The 17,599-nt window shown below is 38.4% G+C and overlaps 1 protein-coding gene across 3 annotated transcripts in view; it reads right to left on the bottom strand.

Moving 5' to 3' along the window:
• VPS13C (vacuolar protein sorting 13 homolog C) overlaps window positions 1–12,757 on the bottom strand; it is a 93,957-nt gene extending 81,200 nt beyond the window's left edge. For 2 of the 3 annotated variants that reach the window (XM_065641993.1, XM_065641992.1), the window contains exons 1-6: window positions 12,595–12,757; window positions 11,067–11,110; window positions 7,106–7,148; window positions 6,269–6,364; window positions 5,326–5,427; window positions 2,295–2,357 (exon numbers count right to left, since the gene is read on the bottom strand). In XM_065641993.1, the coding sequence (XP_065498065.1) occupies window positions 2,295–2,357; window positions 5,326–5,427; window positions 6,269–6,364; window positions 7,106–7,148; window positions 11,067–11,110; window positions 12,595–12,694 (448 nt within the window). In that variant the 5' untranslated portion in view covers window positions 12,695–12,757. The remainder of the gene's footprint in view (window positions 1–2,294; window positions 2,358–5,325; window positions 5,428–6,268; window positions 6,365–7,105; window positions 7,149–11,066; window positions 11,111–12,594) is intronic. The other variant, XM_065641994.1, reaches the window with a different exon arrangement.
• Between the last annotated feature and the right edge of the window lie 4,842 nt (window positions 12,758–17,599).

The following is a 17,599-nucleotide window of genomic DNA, read 5'->3' as shown; positions in this document are numbered from 1 at the left end:
CCTCTCTCCAATTTACATCCTCTCTTTCAAACAGGAGAGAATAGTTATCAGTGTATGTATATCCAAAATTAAGAAAAACTAATCCAAACAAAGAAAAAAAAAGCCTTCAAAAATAAGTTAAAAGCCATAACTTTTACCCACCTTTTGAGCGATCACGACCTTTAAAGGGTCTTTTAAAATGCTTTTTATACTTTTTACGCTTACGTCCTTTTTCAGTGCAAGCAATTTTTTGGGGAAAGGATAAAAATCAAGTTAGTAAAGCAGAAATATAAGAAAGCATAAGAAGAGATGGAAGAAAGTTTAGTTTGCCTTAAAGCAGAATGCCTTAGTAAGGTCTCATTAAAAGCTTTTAAAGAAGTTCAGATCTGTTAAGGAAGCAATCAGCTACTTCTCATACCATGGAGCCTTATTTTTCATAATTTATGTACACCTAGATTCACTTTCACAGAGGCAACTGAACATTTGCCTTTTTTTTTTTTATTTTAGGAAAAAGTCATTCAAGTTCAAAGCCCAAGTAAACTAGGCAGCCAGTAAAAACTTCAGATTAAGTATCCAAATTTCTACTGGATCAATCGTCCTGCCAATTTTAAGGTCAAGGTAATGAATTCAACTTTCATATATTCCTTCTGTAAAATCTCAAGAGTTAAAGGAATTACAAATAATCACCAGGCTTCTCAGCAAATACACACCCAGACTTCTTAATGAGTGCATTGCATAATTCCAGATGACTTATATACAAAAGAGAGCTCAAAACAGAGCCATGACTGCTTATTAGAAACAGCAGTGAATCAGTTTTTCTGTAATCCAGGTGTTTGGGTTTTATTTAATGACCTCAGGCAAAGGCATAAGTTTTAACTGAACAGTTGATTACATACACATTGGGAAAAAAAACATGGAAGTTTAAATCCAGAAGAGACTTCTACCATATGAGGACAGAACTTCCCAGTTAAGATATCTGAGATGTACACAGAAACCCAAAGAGCACTTGTCAATATGATTCTCATGCTAATCAGCAGTATGGGATGAAAGTGATCTGAAAGAATGATACCAGTAACTGTAAAAAAGGCATACAAAAATAATGACTCTTTAAAAGCTTTATATGAAATTAAATTCTATTATTTACACACTAATTATGACCCACACATTCACAACCATTTCATGAACTAAATTAATGCTCAATTTTTTCCACATTTCTCAAGAAAACCTGTTCAGTAAGTTGCTCTGTTTCTTTCCCCTCTCTGGCCATATGGGGGAAAGAACAATAAGGATGCCTGTGTTTAACTTTAAGATGTTGTAGCATGAGAAGGAAGCAAGTGCAAAATTGTATTTAACTTTGGGGAACAACTTTTCATGCTTGTTCAAACAAAGGAGGAAAAAGCATCTGCCAAGATTTTAACCTGTCTTGCAGGTAAGGTGATCACCCTACAAATTACAAAAGGAAAAGCTGCCAAATACAAACAACGTTTTCTTTTGGATAGATCCTTTTAACAATACAAGTAATCCTTTATAAATGGTATTTTTTACCAGGCAGCTTTTTTCACTTACTATTAAATTTGTAGTTCACTCCCATGTATGACATAACTAAGGCAACATGATCTGTCTCTTGATTACCTGCATCCATTACTATGGAGAAACTAAATGTATGGCTTTAAGCTCATTCTAAATCTGCGCTCAGATATAAGCCCACTAAGTAATTTTGGCTAAGAATAAATTTCTGAAAATCTGGTTCAAGAAGATAAAAACACCATAGGTAAAACACAATAACAGTTCCTCCCAATTTCAAAGGAAACTGTTTCCTTGCATAACTTGAGAGCAGCGCAAATAAACAGAAGCAGGGGAAAGCATGCTAAGTGCCTTCAATCTGCTAGGGGTCATTTTGCCTGCCCACAGTTTCAAGACAGCCTGAACTTCCAGTATCTTAAGCCCAGGCACTTTAAGTAAGGGTAATTACCCTCTATTCTGAAAACAACTAAAGACAGTGTTTTAAAACTACAGTAGAATGTTCTCAGTATTTTATAACATTCCTGAGCTCATAATAGCTGATAGAAATCTTTCTAAATGGTCTCTTAATCTTCTTGAACAGCCGTCCAGTCAAGACAGTACTGGTCATTGCAAGTTTCCAATTGATTCCACGGTCATTAAAAATCTTATTTCTAGAACCTCAAATAGGTGGATGCTTACCAGACAAGTACTGTTTTCTGACTTCTATGTTGGGCTGCTTTGCTGGGGTTGTTTTTAAAAATGTAAGCTGCATACCCATCATGCATGTGCAAAATGTAACCACGCATACCCACCAGGCTTGACGTCCTTGTAAATCAGACTCTCCAACCCATACAAGGAATCTTGTAAATGAGTGCCTTGGTCCACATGGCAGCAAGTAACCAAAAAAACGCATTTTGTTTATAACACAGAAATCAGCTGCTGATTTTATGTTAAGTTTACAAAACTCATATGACATTAGTATTGCTATTACAGTATCTCACAGCCAGGGTCACTTCAGAATACCTATTTTCAAAGATTATCTACATAGGCAAATTATGCGATTTTCATTTTACATATAACCAGCAAAAGACAAGAGCTGCAAGGTTTAGTTCCCATATATAAGTTTTGATACTGATAGATTTTAATAGCTTAGAAAACAGAAAATAATGTCTTCCAGCTTGTGTCAGCAGGACTTACTATCACTTCCCCATCACACTATGCTAACCACATGGTGACAACCATTTTGCTTAATATTTAAACAATATGTCTAAAGAAAATATCCCCAGGACTGTTTATGCTAAGACCCTCTTAAATAAATGCAAGTACTGAATCAAGATTCTAAACACATTACAGTGAGTACTAATCAGAAAAGTAAATATAGCTGAGAATTCATGGACCCTGGCAGCTTTCTATTCAATATATAGCCTAGTTTTTCACCAGTTATTGTGTGCTCTTAAAATCCTACAGAAAGAGCTGAATTTCTTAGAAGTTTATGGTGCAGCCAAGCAACTTAAGCCCTGAGACTTCTGTACCATGCAAAAGCAAATGATCTGCTCATGCAAGAGTTACACAAGTCCTCCTGAATAGAGTATTCTAGTAAAACACCAGAAACACAAACAGCTACCACTGAGATATGACCACAGAATCCTAGAATATCTCAAGTTGGAAGGGACCCGTAAGGATCATGCTGCAGTGACTGAGATAATACCTACGGTTAAAAAAAAAAAAAAAAAAAAATCCAATTTGAATGTTCCTGTTGCTTTTCCTTCAGAAGGCTGAAAGTTTAAAACTGCAAAACATTACTAAATCTAATTCTAGTTATTTATATAAGAAGCTGATCACCTTTGTCCTGTTGTTTGCAAAGAATAGCGGCTTTAATCAACTAGCCTTACTTTCTGCTTTCTTTGCAATTGTACAGTTAGAAATGCAAACCCAGATTCTTGCTGAAGTTGCAAGTGCACTGTACTTCCTTGTGGTTTGTTACAAGAAATTAATTCACTGAGGTCTCCAGGAAAAAAAAAAATCTAAACTTTCTATGTAAGTATTTAGCCATGTAGTCATGCATTAGAAATGGTTTTGGTTTCTCACTTTTACACAGAAGGCATATTTGGCTTTTTGATATCTTTAACCATAAAAAAGGCTGTTATGGTGTTCCACAACCTCTACTAATCAAATAAAATGCATCCTTTGTATGATGTAGAAACAGAGTTTGTAAAGCAGATACTGAAAGGCACACAGAGTTCTCAGTAATGGTTATTGCTGCTTAGTAGTCATCTCAAATGTTGGCACAACTAAATTGGGGGGGGGAATGCAGGGGGTATTAAAAAAAAAAAATATCTTCCCCTCCCCCAGTCATCCTTTGTGTTTTTAATAGCATAAAATGAAGTTATACTGAGGTATGATTTTTATATGTGAGCTTTTGGGGTTTTTTTCAAAAGCCTCAGAAATGCTGGTTGTGGTAAGTTTCTTTTAAAACAAAATAAGATGACTGTCACAGGTGCACTCTTAATTATATGAAGTTCCAGAATGAGAATTCCCCAAGTAGTGCCGGTTAGGTTGATTTATTGTTATGTTACCCCTTCATCCCATTGCTACTGGTGCAAAGAATAATGCCTGAAACACTACTGCTTTACAATACCACACAACCTAGTATATAACCAAGGTGAACATCCCTTTGGCCCAGTATGAAGTCATGGCTGCAGAATTCATTCACTGAAGCTGTCTTAGCCCTCATACAGTTTCTGGCAAATGAAAGACAAGAAATAAAGCAAGGCTTCTTTCTTCACTGGAAATCCATTGCCAGATTGCTGTTTGAAGGAAACTGCAAATGTACATCTCAAACAAGCAAAACAGGAACAAGGCAGTAGAGAGTCCTGTAACTGGAAAACTAAATAAGCAAAGAGATGACAACCAAACTTTCTTTTTCCAAGTGTTCTAAGCATTATTTAATTTTCAGTAACTTTTCCAAGGCAAATGACTTGCAGCATTACAGTTATCCTAGCGATGCATCTTAGAAACCATTATACTGCCCATGAAACAAGTCTCATTTCAGACAAAAACTTCAATAATAAGTTTTTCCTCCACCATACAGTTACCTGTCATTGGTTCTTAGCTTGGCTTCTGTTCAAACAGGCCTAATTTACACCACAATTTTGTTACAATAACAACAACAACAAACAAACCACACACCACACATGAATCACGCTAACTGAACTGAAAGCATCAATTGTTTTAACCTATAACTGAAAGTTTAAAAAACTTTAATGACCTAGATCAAAAGTTTCAGTTTCCCAAGTTCATGTTCAATTGCTTTCTTGTGACATGAATTACTTCCTGCTCAAGAGATTCTCATTTCTCAAACTAGTCAAAACGCAGTACACCATAAAAGGACAGCAGAAACTGAAATGAAAGCATTATTGTTGAAGTAAAAATTTACAAACATACCACCCTCCTTAAAGTTTCCTTTAACCTGTCACATGCACCTCTAAAACACATTATTAAACACCCATTAATGAAGCTCTAAAATCAAGATAACACTAGTCTCACACAATGCAGTTTCTACCTTTGGTCCTGTTCCTCCAGAGCATTAAGGAAAAAAAAAAGAAAAAAAAGGCATACCAGATTATCGAATTCCCATTTCCAATGGAAGCTGACTGGATAAATGAATAGTAAACAAAACAAAAAATATTTCTTTCAAGCTTTAGAGGAAAAACGCTTTTCAAACGACTGTAGACACTTGAAAACAACAAAATTTATTAAGTGAACCACAAAACAGGACTCTTCTTTCATAGCATAGTCTAAATCCTCCAGTTCCAAAGGAAATTTGTATTATTAACTCACTACCTTTTTCTGCTGCTTTCCGCAAGGCTTCCTCAATTCTTGCCAGTTCCTTTTGTTTATTATCCTGCAAGTATTTTTCTTCCTTCTCTGCATCATATTTAATGCCTGTAAGCAAAGTTGGAATAGCTTTAATTCTAAACTTCAAGTTACATAAATGCATAACCAAGCAGTGCACACCATATTCAATATTATGTTGCTGAACACCTTGAGATAAAGGCTGTTCTAGGTTTAATTGCCAGAAGTTGCATCCCGACTCCAAACTTGATATTTTTACAGTAAAATGCAAAACAATCATACCAACATTTAAGCATTTCTTCATAGGAGAACTTTTCCATGAAATTTCATATCCTTAAGTGCAGTCTGTGCAATATAATGCAGGTTTGTAAGTTCTACTACACATATATTTGATGCTCTAGAAATTTGCAAGTTTTTTTAATATACCAGAGATTCTGATTTTAGTGTCAGAGTTAGGTTATGGTTGGACTCAACCATCTTGAGGGTCTCTTGCAACCAAAATGATTCTATGATTTCAGAGAAAACCAATCACATTCTCTGATCCTCCTCTCTCTCTCTAAAAGCAGCTCTAATGGAATTATTACTTTCGGTTGTTGTCAGTTAGAAGCAGACTAACTATATCATGCAACTGCCAAAAGATCTAAACCATGCCAGAACAGCGGATTCAGGATAGGCTCACTTCAGAAGAAACCTGGCTGTTGAATTGAACTTGGAATGGATAGAACTAAGGATTTCCATAAAAGCAACAGGTGTTTTCTCCCAGCCTTCTTCCACTACCTTGCCAGAATTTGTCTAGAAATCTCCCTCAGGGAACACAATGTAAAAATGGCAGCTTACATTAACTACTTGTTATCATATACTCAGTTACATGGTACCCTTCGATATTCTTCTCTTCATTATTTAATGAAGTGTTGTTGAAGAGTTTACGTACTTGCTCCAGGAACTATTAGAAGATACAAGCCTTCTAGGGTTGCAACAACTGCCTCGCCATAGAGATTCTTCCAAGGAATCTTCAGAGTAAGTTTATCTAAACAAAACAAATACAGTTACATCAAAACAAGAATCTGTACCGTGCTTAGTCCAAACAATGCCTCAGGCATCAAAGAGCATTAGTATCTTAATGTCCTGAACACATTAAAAGGAGAGACTGTATGGGTCTAAACATTTTACAAAGCCTTTGAAGTGACAAAATAAACGCAGAGAAAATATAAGCCACAGATCTAGGCAAGAAGATGCAGTCTGAGTCAAAAGATTTCAGATCTAAACCTGAGATCATGACCGGAATTCAATTCACTGGGATGAATGCGATTTTCCCAGTGAAGTAGAAGAACAAATACAACACACATTCCTCTCCAAAAAATGTTTCCTGTGAAAAAGGAATTTAGGCCACTAGGGAAAGGAGTTTTTCAAAAACCACAGATACCTTAGACTTCTTAAACCCTTGGCATGCTTGCCAGTTTCAGGGATTTTACTTAAACTCTTCCTATAATCTGTCCTTTAAAGTGCCACACACATTCTGCCTACACTGAACAGCTCCCTTGATCATCCATGTGTCTGGGAAGAACCTCTCAGATGTGTTTTTCATACCAGCTTGTATGTATGGTCATCCAGGAGAATCACATTAGATTTCTCTGCTAGTTTCAACAGCAAGTACAATTACAGAGATCACTTAAGAAAACTTGATTAAAAAAAAATTCAGAGGCAGGACTGACCTTAAGGCCTGTACTAAAATTTCCATTTCAGTACTTACACTGAAACAAAAACTTACCTATCTGACCAACTTTTATTCTAAAAGGTACATCCAGTTCACTCTGTAAATTAAAAAGAAAAAAAAAGTATTAAACATATTCATGTATTTCAAAGATAAGCTGGTTTATACAGCAAAATTATCTTTACTTCTGTTAAAACTGTTTTCCCAGAACTGAAGTTCCAGAACAGAAACAGTTCTCTATATGACAGTGATTTAATTATTTAGCAATACTCCCATAAACTCAGGAAGCCATAAATATGGTTAGGCTTTTAGAAAGCCTTGAAACAAAGCATTTACACATTTCTGGCAATTCTCTCCTACAAATATGATATTGCCTCTCTCCAAAGGTTACTAAAAAGTAATATTTTATCTATAGACAAGAATTTAGTTTGATCTTTTTATTAATTTGCCACATAGGTCTTTTCTTTTTGATAATATCACACAGTATTTACAAACATATAAGAAGTCTCACCAACAATATTGAGAAGTTCTTTGCAAAATACCTACCAAACATCAAGAACAAGATAAGCTCAAAGATGAGGAAATGTGTTAGAAGTGAACAATCATTATCATCAATTAACACCTCGGTAAGTATCTCTCCCCTATAGTGTACAGCAAAAACAAGAATATAACCACAGGAATATCAATATAAAAAGAGAGACAAAGAAGAAGGAGGAGAAAACAAATAAACAAATTGAAAGAGTAAAGAAATAAGTTTAAACATCAAGATTCCAGAACTGTCTTTCACTTCAGTATTCTTTTTAAATAAGTTAACCGCAACTCAAAGACGTGAAGAGCAGTCTTAATCTCAAAGACCATAAAAAGCAAATCCATTTTCCTAAATGAGACAGATATCAACCACTTCTCTCTTCCTATGTACTAGAAAACAATCTTGACCACCACTTTTCCAAGAACTTAAAACACTTAACAGGGCTGCTCCAAAAAAGATTAATATTCAAATTAACATCTCTGCCAGATTACCACAGTTCTTAAAAAGCATTGCGAGCTGCAATTAAAAGCCAAATCTCAGCCACCTTTAATTAAGTGACTGAAGTAGTGACAATACTTCTGTAGTTTTTAAAAGACTCAAAGAAACAGTTGAAAAGCAAGAGCTATGGAATATTTTAACCCTTTTCTGGTTATAACTGCGTAGTCTTAAGAACGTTTCCTTATGCTTTAAATTCTTCCTGATGACAACTGCTTTTCCGCATCTCCCAAATATTTTTTCCTGCAGACTGCTGCATGTTAAAAACACGGTCAATAAGATTAACTGAAAGCTTTCTTCTCAGTTTTTTTTTTTTCATTGAAATACATCAGGAGAGAAAGAGAAAACAGACTCACATAAAGACTTTGATCTCCAATCTTCATTTTTAGTAGTACAAACACACATAAGATGTTGAAATAAATTGTGAGAGCAAAGATCTCTGCTCTTGATAGAGCCAGGAGCAGTCATGTAGAAGCAGATATCAGCAACCAAATCCACCCCATTTAATACTGCATTTATAACCCACAGCTGAATTCTGAGAGGGAGCAGATCAGTCTGACCTGCTGAAAGGACAGGATCATGAGTTTGACTTGAAAAATTAGTTTTCAGAAGATTAAATTCCAAAGTGGGAGCAGGGGGGGGAAATGAAGGAAAGGCCAGAAAATAAAGATGTTTTAAAGCTGTTGAGTAAAGACAACAGATTAACATAAATGAAAAACCATGAAGGCATTAGAGCTTGATGTCAACATGAAAAAAAGATGATTTACTGAGAATACTTCAATGCTATAACTGAGAAGGAACAGGCAATATTAGCTTTGAAGATTAAGAGCTTTGACCAGCTGTATACTAGATACAAATTTACAAGTGAAAAAGCTCAAAGTTCAAGCTTTTTGATGGTAATTGCTCCAATAATAAAGCTGAGAAACATGTAACAGGTTACTAAAGAGCTTAGGTCTTCAGTCATTTTTCATTATGATTGACAAATAGGATAAAGCTGAGGAAATCCATTGGAAATAATTCATTGCTATCACTATTACAAGTTTTTAACAAAGTAAAAAGCAACATCAATAGCAACTGGTCCATTGTACTTCTGCATTTTTATAGCTGAAGTCACACACAACACCACAGCCGCCTCAAGAGGCAAAAGTACCTACCTCACAGAATGACACTTCAGCACTTTGTGTCAGCAAACTCTCTAAATTATTTTGGGAAAAAATGGTTGTCTTGTCAAGGTTCCTAAGAATTCATTTGCAAAACAGTTTTGTACAATTTTATTCTAGAAGTCTTACACTAATCTTCTTAAGCTGACTTTACATCAGCCAAAGTCTAAATTTTGACTGAGGTCTGACAAACTTCCATTTTAACGAAATGCTCTTCTACTATGACTAAGGAAAAATACTTAGCAGGCATAACACTAAAACTAAATATTAGCTCATTCGGCTTCTCCTAAGGACTTCCTTCTCTTACATTTGAAAACTGCTGTATCTATATACAGAAATTAAAAGCTAGTTTTCTTCTGCTGGAAAACCTTAAGAGGAAAACAAAAATCTAGACAGCAGCAGACAGGCAAACTCAAAAGAGTTGGACCACATCACATTCCTTAATACCTTCTTTTTCAAGAAGGTGTAGTCTAGTTCTCTAAAAATGGTGTTCAATATCAACCTTCCTTTAATTACATTTGCATAGAAATCTAACATATTGTAAGAGTAAAGCAGTCAGAAACATCCCTTCTTTTCAGTTCCTGCATTTGTCTTGACTCTTTCAGCTCTGGTCAGTCACATATACGACTATGCATTTTTGCAAGTCAGACCTGCTAGAACTGTAATGAACCTTGCTGTCATCATAAGAACAAAAGACACGTACAAAGTAAATAATACTTTTTTCCTTGCTTTTTAAACTACCGGATTACAAAGATATTTGTATCAAGAGTTTTAAAGTACAACAAAGTTATCGAGAATGGATGAAACAGGCAGGTAAAGCATGAAACTTCAGAAAAATGAAGAGAAACCAATGAACAGGTCATACGAATATCCAGCTGCTTTCATCAGTTCTCTCTAGTGGAGTCTGAAGCACACTAAAGATTGCAGTAAGATTCTCTCAGTAGTGTTCATTAGCTCAATTAAAGAACATAAAAATCAGCCAAGGTTTGTTGTGTTTGTCTTCCGGATAATAATATGGGTACTTAATGCAAGGGTTTTTTTTGTTTTCCTTCAGTTCATGATTCCTATTTTTAAAGGAACAGAACAGAGCATTTGAATAACTGTATCTACACTCAGAGAGTACACAAATGTCTTCCCTGCCAGTTTTAAATACGCACAAAAAATCCTAAACAAAAGTTTCGATCCCATCAACCAATGTAGAAGGATGAACTTTTTCTCCCTTCATCCCCACACCAACAACTGAGAAATGAACCACTGTCTTTCAGATTTCAATCAGATCAATCAATTTGCAGGTGTCAGGCCTTGAAAAAAACATTTATTCAACCAAAGCTGAAAAAAAAAAGTAGGCCTATGCAAATCCATTAGATCTAGTACATCATTCAGAAACATAAAAACATCTACTGTGTGGACATAAAAGTGATATAAAAACCCTATGACTTAACTAATATATGATTATACAGCAGCAGTCACAGCAGAAACTAAATCCTAAATTGTACTGGATTGGATGACCAAAATGGTAACAGAATCCTCAAATGCTAGGACAGGTTGTATATGCATGTACACATACAACACTGGGACACTTATTTAAAACCCTGCTGATAACTTCTCAGAAGTTATTCTTCTCTTCTGAAGGACCACACTTACCTTTTTACCCATAGCTTCTTTTCTTTCTGTTCCAGTAACATGAGCAAAATCGAAAGTAGTTAACGAAGGCCTTACTTTTGATAACCAGTAAAGAAGGCATACTGTGTAACGTGAGACTATAGTAATATTTTATCCTATGACTGAGCCTTTAGACCCATAAAAACAATTTTTAAAGTACTGGAATACTTACTAATGCATTCTCCTTTATCTGTAAATTGTCGAGTGCCACATCACCTATTTAGAAGAAAAGGAGAAGTACAGAACAAGTGACTTCAACTACTATGGAAGTTGGAACACAGAACACAACTACAAACCTCCCCAGTACAGACGGATGAAATCTGAAAACCTTACTCCAGTTACAGAATAGCACAAGAAACGTCTAATTTTTAAGAGGCATTAAACACTGATTATTCAGACAAGATTCAAAGGTGGAAGAGATTACAGAAATATCACTAACTTGGACATCTACATATTTCTACTCTATTAAATACACCTACAATAACAGGAAATCTTTCTTATTATTCACTTTGTTGTGAACCATAATTATAGTTCTACCAAGGTAGGGTAGACTATGAAAATTCTATCTTGTTTTTAATGATTTTACATAACAGAAAAATCATGAATCATAGAGCCATAAAAACATTCACGTATTTGCAAAAACACATTAACTTTTCATGACACAGACAACATAACAGGATTTCCAAAGGGAACGCTGGTACACAGCATTATACCTGAGGAAAGCACATATACCTCTTTGTGTTTTAATGCCAGATTCGCTAGAGCTACATTACATTTTTAATATAGGTATTAATAACATTTACGTATTAAAATATTACTACCATGGCAAAAGCAAAATTTAAAAAATTAGAAGAGTTTCATGCCTTATGTATGGTATCAATAGCCAGCCTTCCAAAATAGCCAGCCTTCTTTAGACAGTACTTCAACTATTTTTTACATGCCTACAGGGTATCTATTAACGAATTCACTGAGAATAGCTGCTCCACGTTGTTGGGCTATCACTTGTTTAATGCACACGATTAACACCAATAAATTAGCAGGCGACAGACACGGCCCATCACCTGCTCCACAACCAAGGCCTCCCCTCCTGCTGGGGCATGAGCCAGCACCCCGCGGGCAGACCCGACAGCGCACTCCTGCTTCCATCCAGTGTTCTCTCAGCGAAACGAGCCTCAGCCCCGCGGGGCAGCTGCCACAGGCGGGGAGCACACAGGTGCCCGCGCCTCGCGTGGAACCGACTCCCGCTTTGCTCCTTCTGCCCCGGCACTGCGCGGGGACCTCACGAACAAGCCTCCGCCCGCCGCCGCGGGGAGCCGCCGCCCCGCACACCGACCGCCCGCCCGCCCCTCCCGGCGAGGGGGGCGGGAACGGCGGCAGGGAGGGAGAGGGGGTCACAGGCCACGGGCACAGTGGGAGGCGGGTCCGCAGCCACAGACCGGCCGCCCGCCCGCCCCTCTGGGTGCGGGACGGGGGCCGGTCCGCGCGCGGCTGCGCGGCTCGCGCTGTCCCCACAGGGGCCGCAGCCCCACAGCCCGCCCGCCCCCGGCGGAGACAGCGGCCCCGCCGCCCGGCGAGCCCTCGCGGGGGAAGCCGCAACCAACGAGACCCGCTCCCCGCCGCGAGGAAGCGCCCGGCCCCGGTGAGAGCGGCGGCCCCGCAGCGCCGCGGAGACGGGGCGAGAGAGGGAAGGGGCTCCTTACCCCCCCATATGCCCAGCTTGAGCTGAGACTTGTTCAGGTTCTCCACATAGTCGCCCAGGAAGCGGTTCAGCAGATCCGCCACCACCGACTCCAGCACCATGGCGGAGGAGCCCCCGCTGCCGCGGAGGGGAGGGCAGCGCCGGGGCGCGGGCTTCAACGGGCGCCGGGCGCGGCCCCGGCAGTCAGCTGACGGGCGGGGGCGGGGCGTGGGCCGGCGCGTGACGGAGCCGCGCGCCTCCTGGCGGCGGGCCCGCGCGGGGGGCGGGACGGGGGCCCGTGCCGGGGCCTGGGGGGAAGCGTCTCGGAGCGGCTGCGCGGCCGCCCCCCGGGCGCGTCTCCCGAGGCCGGGGACCCGGGCTGGGCCAGCCGGCGGCGCGTCAGAGCCGCGGCGGGAAAGGGGCGCGTGGCGCTGAGCGCAGCCGCCGCAGCCTCCCGCTCCCCCGGCAGCAGCCGGTGCGAGCGGACGCGCTGCCCCCCGGGGATGCCCGCCGAAAGCCGCGTTTGCACCCGAGGCGCAGCCCAGGAGCTCGGATGTGCGGGGGCTGGGCTGCAGTGCGGGTGTGCCGGCTTTGCTGTTCAGCTCTTCGTTTCAGGTGTATGTGCGTGCTGAACGCAGCCTCCGGGCTGTTCGCACCGGTTCGGCTGGGATTAAACAACCTGGCTTGTGCGAGTGGTTCCTAAGAAAACTAATTTCTGTTGATCCAGCCGTTCGAGTGACAGGAAAACTCACAGACAAAGGGAACACAAGAATACCGATGGTATAACTCCGATTTTTCAGAGTTAATAGCACTGCAGCAGAAGTAGGTAAGATCACGCTGCTCCGTGTGGTGAACCTGCCCGTAGCGATGGCAACACTTAAAATCTCTGAGGGACTAATCTCAAACCGGTTATGTAAAGTTGTTCTGAACTCGTGGAAGCTCCATTATTCATGGAAGAACAGCACTTTGGAGCTCGAAATGACACATACAGTCGAAAAATGTGTTGCAGAGAAAGGAAATTAGTATTAGCAACAGGATTTAGTCGCAAAAGTACATAAAGACCACATGAATGTGGTCAGGGATAAGACAAATATTGCTTTACACAGTACACAAATATATTGTGGAGCTTAGAGCAAGATGATGTTACAAAACCACAAATAGTTTAAGGAAAAAATTTAGGTAAACTGATAAAGGAAAGGTCCATCAGTGGCTGTTACTTCTCTGGTTCTGCTAGAGCATGTTTTTCAGGCTTGCGAGCTGATACAGCCTTTTGCTGCTTCACTTTTCATAATGGTCATAAAAATTTCTGCACAGAAAAAAAATAATCACAACTAAAAAGGGTGTTGAAAAACATAAGAAAAAAGCTTGTATGTGGTCAAATTGTTTCTTAATTGACCCCAGTGTTTACCTAAAAAACTTGAAGAACTCCATGAATTTTTAAAATCATCTTGTTATAGCATGTACTTGAGTAAATGAAATTTCTACTGCTCTTTACAAGCATGCTTTCCTAACAAACATAAATGTCCCAGTGGATTTAAAAAAAAAAAAAATCACTTCTGAAGTAACATGATTCCACATGGAAAGAACCCCAGCAAGCTACATCTGTGTCATATATCCTGTTTCAGTAAAACCTAGACAGATTGTTTTAAAAATCAAAGGAAAATGGAATGGAATCAAAGGAAAATCTGTGAAGGCAGCAGTTTTAATACATATTTTATCAACAATATGTGTGGTTACTTTAAGTACTGAGATATTACTTGGAAATAAAGATACATATTTTTGCACCTCTATTAGAAAATAATCCTTTGTTAGTCTTCCTAAGCCTCCCTTGCTGATAGGATGCCACTTAAACACAATATGAATGCAGCTCTGTCTGTTGGTAGGTACCATTCCTTGTGCGTTCTCAATGAAAAAGGCAAACAGTCCAAAATGAGGGGCAAGGAGGGGGAAAAAAAACCACCCCCCCCAAAACGCCTCATACACAGTTGCATGACGTACAAATTCTGCATCTAGAAGAACAGATACAGAACAAACCAATTTTGGTATTTACTTACCATTCATTGAATACACACATAATGTTCATTCACCTCAGGGAAAAACCCGTACTTTCTGCCCATTTTTTCTAAATACCAACATTGAATAGACAGGACTGGTTTGATAAATATGAATGGAATCAGTAGTTTCACTCAGCTGAAATTCAGCAAAACCAACATGTTCTGGTTGATGTATAGAGGCTTCTCGTGTATTATTGTAGCATTTCATTAAGTAAGAGGATGATTCCATCACTGCATAATAATTTACTAAAATAAAAACAAATTCAACACTAACACTTAATTTTGTGGTTTTACTATTTATGTGGCAAAATTTGCTCGAGTCTCTTAGGGAAGCCTTTACAAAAAACAAAGCCTAAAAAACCCACAGGAAATCTGCATTGAAAGTATCAGTTAAAGCTTCAGTTTTATGAATAGAGATACACATAAATAACGGTCACAACAAATACTTGTTTAGTGTCGCCTGTTAGACAATCTTGCCTGCATAAATAAATAATGGAGCAATTCTAATGCTAATCTGAGGTGGGTACATGGACTGATAGCTCAATAACAGGGCTTTCTTCTCCTATTTTACGGCATTAATATTACAAAATTTCCAGCTCCTACCATCCGACTGTTGGCAAGTGAGCAGATGGCAAATTTTATCCAGTGTACCTCACTAAATCGAGGGTATGCCTATTAGCAGTTGGGAAATCAGCCAGATAATGTGGCATCAACTCTCATCACAGAACCTCCAGGGATGAGAGGACTTTGTAATGAGTTAGATCGGGTTGCCAAGAGCTGTGTTTGGACAAGTTTTGAAAAATCTCCAGAAGTGGTTACGCCACGGCCTCTCTGAGCAACCTGTTCCTTGTCCTCCCGAATTACGAGGGGTGGTTTGTTCCTCTCAGCTATTGATAATTTCCCTTGCTGCAATTTTTGATTGTTACAGTCTCAAAAGTAACTGTTTTTTTAAGACACATATTTTTGGACTTAATAGATGGAAGAGATCAGTATTGATGATTTTGCCATATTGCCTTTTCCAAAGAAAAGTTCAGTGTTCTGTGGAAATAACAGTGTTTGATATTTGTTTTAATTTTTTTTACTTTTTGATTTTTTTATATAGTAACTTCATTTTTCACTGTTTTAAAGCTTGTTTCTAAGTAGTTACCAGAAGATTTCATTAATGCTGAATGCATTTGCAGAAAATGAAGGAAAACAAAAGTTTTCTCAACAATTACATCAGATAGTAAAATAACCACACAAATTACATTGCAAGAACTAGAACAGCAGAATAGCTCGAATAACTGCTATTACTTAGCAGTTAGAAAACTGCAAGTGGTAATTATTACCATCATTCCTAGATATTTTTGCAATGCTTATCTCAATTACATTAGCCAGAAACAAAACTAATAGATTAAGATATATTAAGATGTCTGAAGCACTAAGGACATACCAACACACAGCAATCTCCTTTCTCTTTTCCCCTGTGACAGCTGGAGTCTCGCGGTTCTCAGTGGGGAAACACAAAGAACTCACATCTGCAAAAAACTGTGATATTGTTTCAGTGTGTGTCCTCTCTCTCTGAGATGGAATAATAAAATGTAAAAGACTTGCCAGGCACCAATATGTAAGAACTAAGTGATATCCAGACAGAGGCATGTCAGTATATGAAGTCCGTCTTAACTTCAGCTACTAACACCAAGGCACAGTCATATTACAAAGAGATGAAGTTGATCTTTATTCATAAAAATAACTTCAATCATCTGGAGAAACCCCATTTTTGTTTCTCAGGATAATTTAAAGCCAGATATGTTGTCTAAATAACACAATTGTTATATTTTTTCCCTATAAAAAATGCCACATCTGTTTCTAAGTAAATATACATGCACCCTTACCCATTATCCTCAAAGACAAACCTTGCATAAAATTATCCTCACTGGCTGCTGTGAACAAGTTTTCAGAGAAATCTAGTAAAAAAAATGACATTCCTACTGACTGTTCCTTGTTAAAAGTCTACACCCAAAGCTTTTCATAGCTTTCATGTGATTACAAAAAACAAGGACAGCATAGTGTAGATACTACATGGTAAGAAATAATGTTATATCCACAAATGGGGATAGCTCCATAGACAATCTATGACAGGTGGTTTTCAAGGGAGTTTGAAGGATCTTTTCCTTCATCTACTGAACCTTATCTGCATCTAAGAGATGTATTAATTAGAGTCTGCATTTCTGCATGAAATTATTGCATATTAATTAATTAATCTGCATGAAATTCTGCATATTAATTAGAATCTGCATTTCTAAGCCAAGAGGCTTAGTCTGTCTGATCACTATTGATCACATGCATGTCGTACCAGCTGAGATTTGAAACACAAATTACATTGCTATCTTTTATCCTGAACCAGGAAATCTTCAAAAGCTAGCTAAGTTCTATCATAAGAGGAATCTAACTTAATTTTTCATGAGGGCTTTATTTGATGGTATTTCTGAGAATCATAGCTTTTTTCTTTCAGTGATGCTCTGTGAAGATGAAAAAGCCGCTAGCTATAGAAGAAAAGTGGTTGAAATAAAAATGCACTTGTCTTAATGAATATGTTGCCTTTGAGTGAGGAAGGAAGCAATAATAGTCTAGTCTGGACAAAACACATTTGCTTTTAAATTATTAGTGTAATTTCATTCCCTTGATAAGAACTTGAACTTATTCATTGTGAAAGCACATGTAAGTATCTATTCATCCAAAGCCAAGCCATTTTACTTATTAAAAATTTCAGTCATTTGCACATTCACTTGGAGATTGGAACAGTCCTCCAGCAAAACCCACTAAGTCATACATGATAGAATTGTTTGAGACAGATTTTCCGAGTAGCTTTTCTGGAAGAGTACTGACTGATATTGAAGAAGAAATGGGATGCTGAATGGTAGAACAATCACTTATTCATTGTCAGCCAAATTTGATTTGGAAATAGTTAAGAACTGCAGGACGTTGCACAGT

Source organism: Caloenas nicobarica, chromosome 10, assembly GCF_036013445.1.
Source record: "Caloenas nicobarica isolate bCalNic1 chromosome 10, bCalNic1.hap1, whole genome shotgun sequence".
Taxonomy (NCBI): Eukaryota; Metazoa; Chordata; class Aves; order Columbiformes; family Columbidae; genus Caloenas; species Caloenas nicobarica.
The sequence above is the reverse complement of the archived record's forward strand: the minus strand, read 5'-3'. Positions and strand labels throughout refer to the sequence as shown.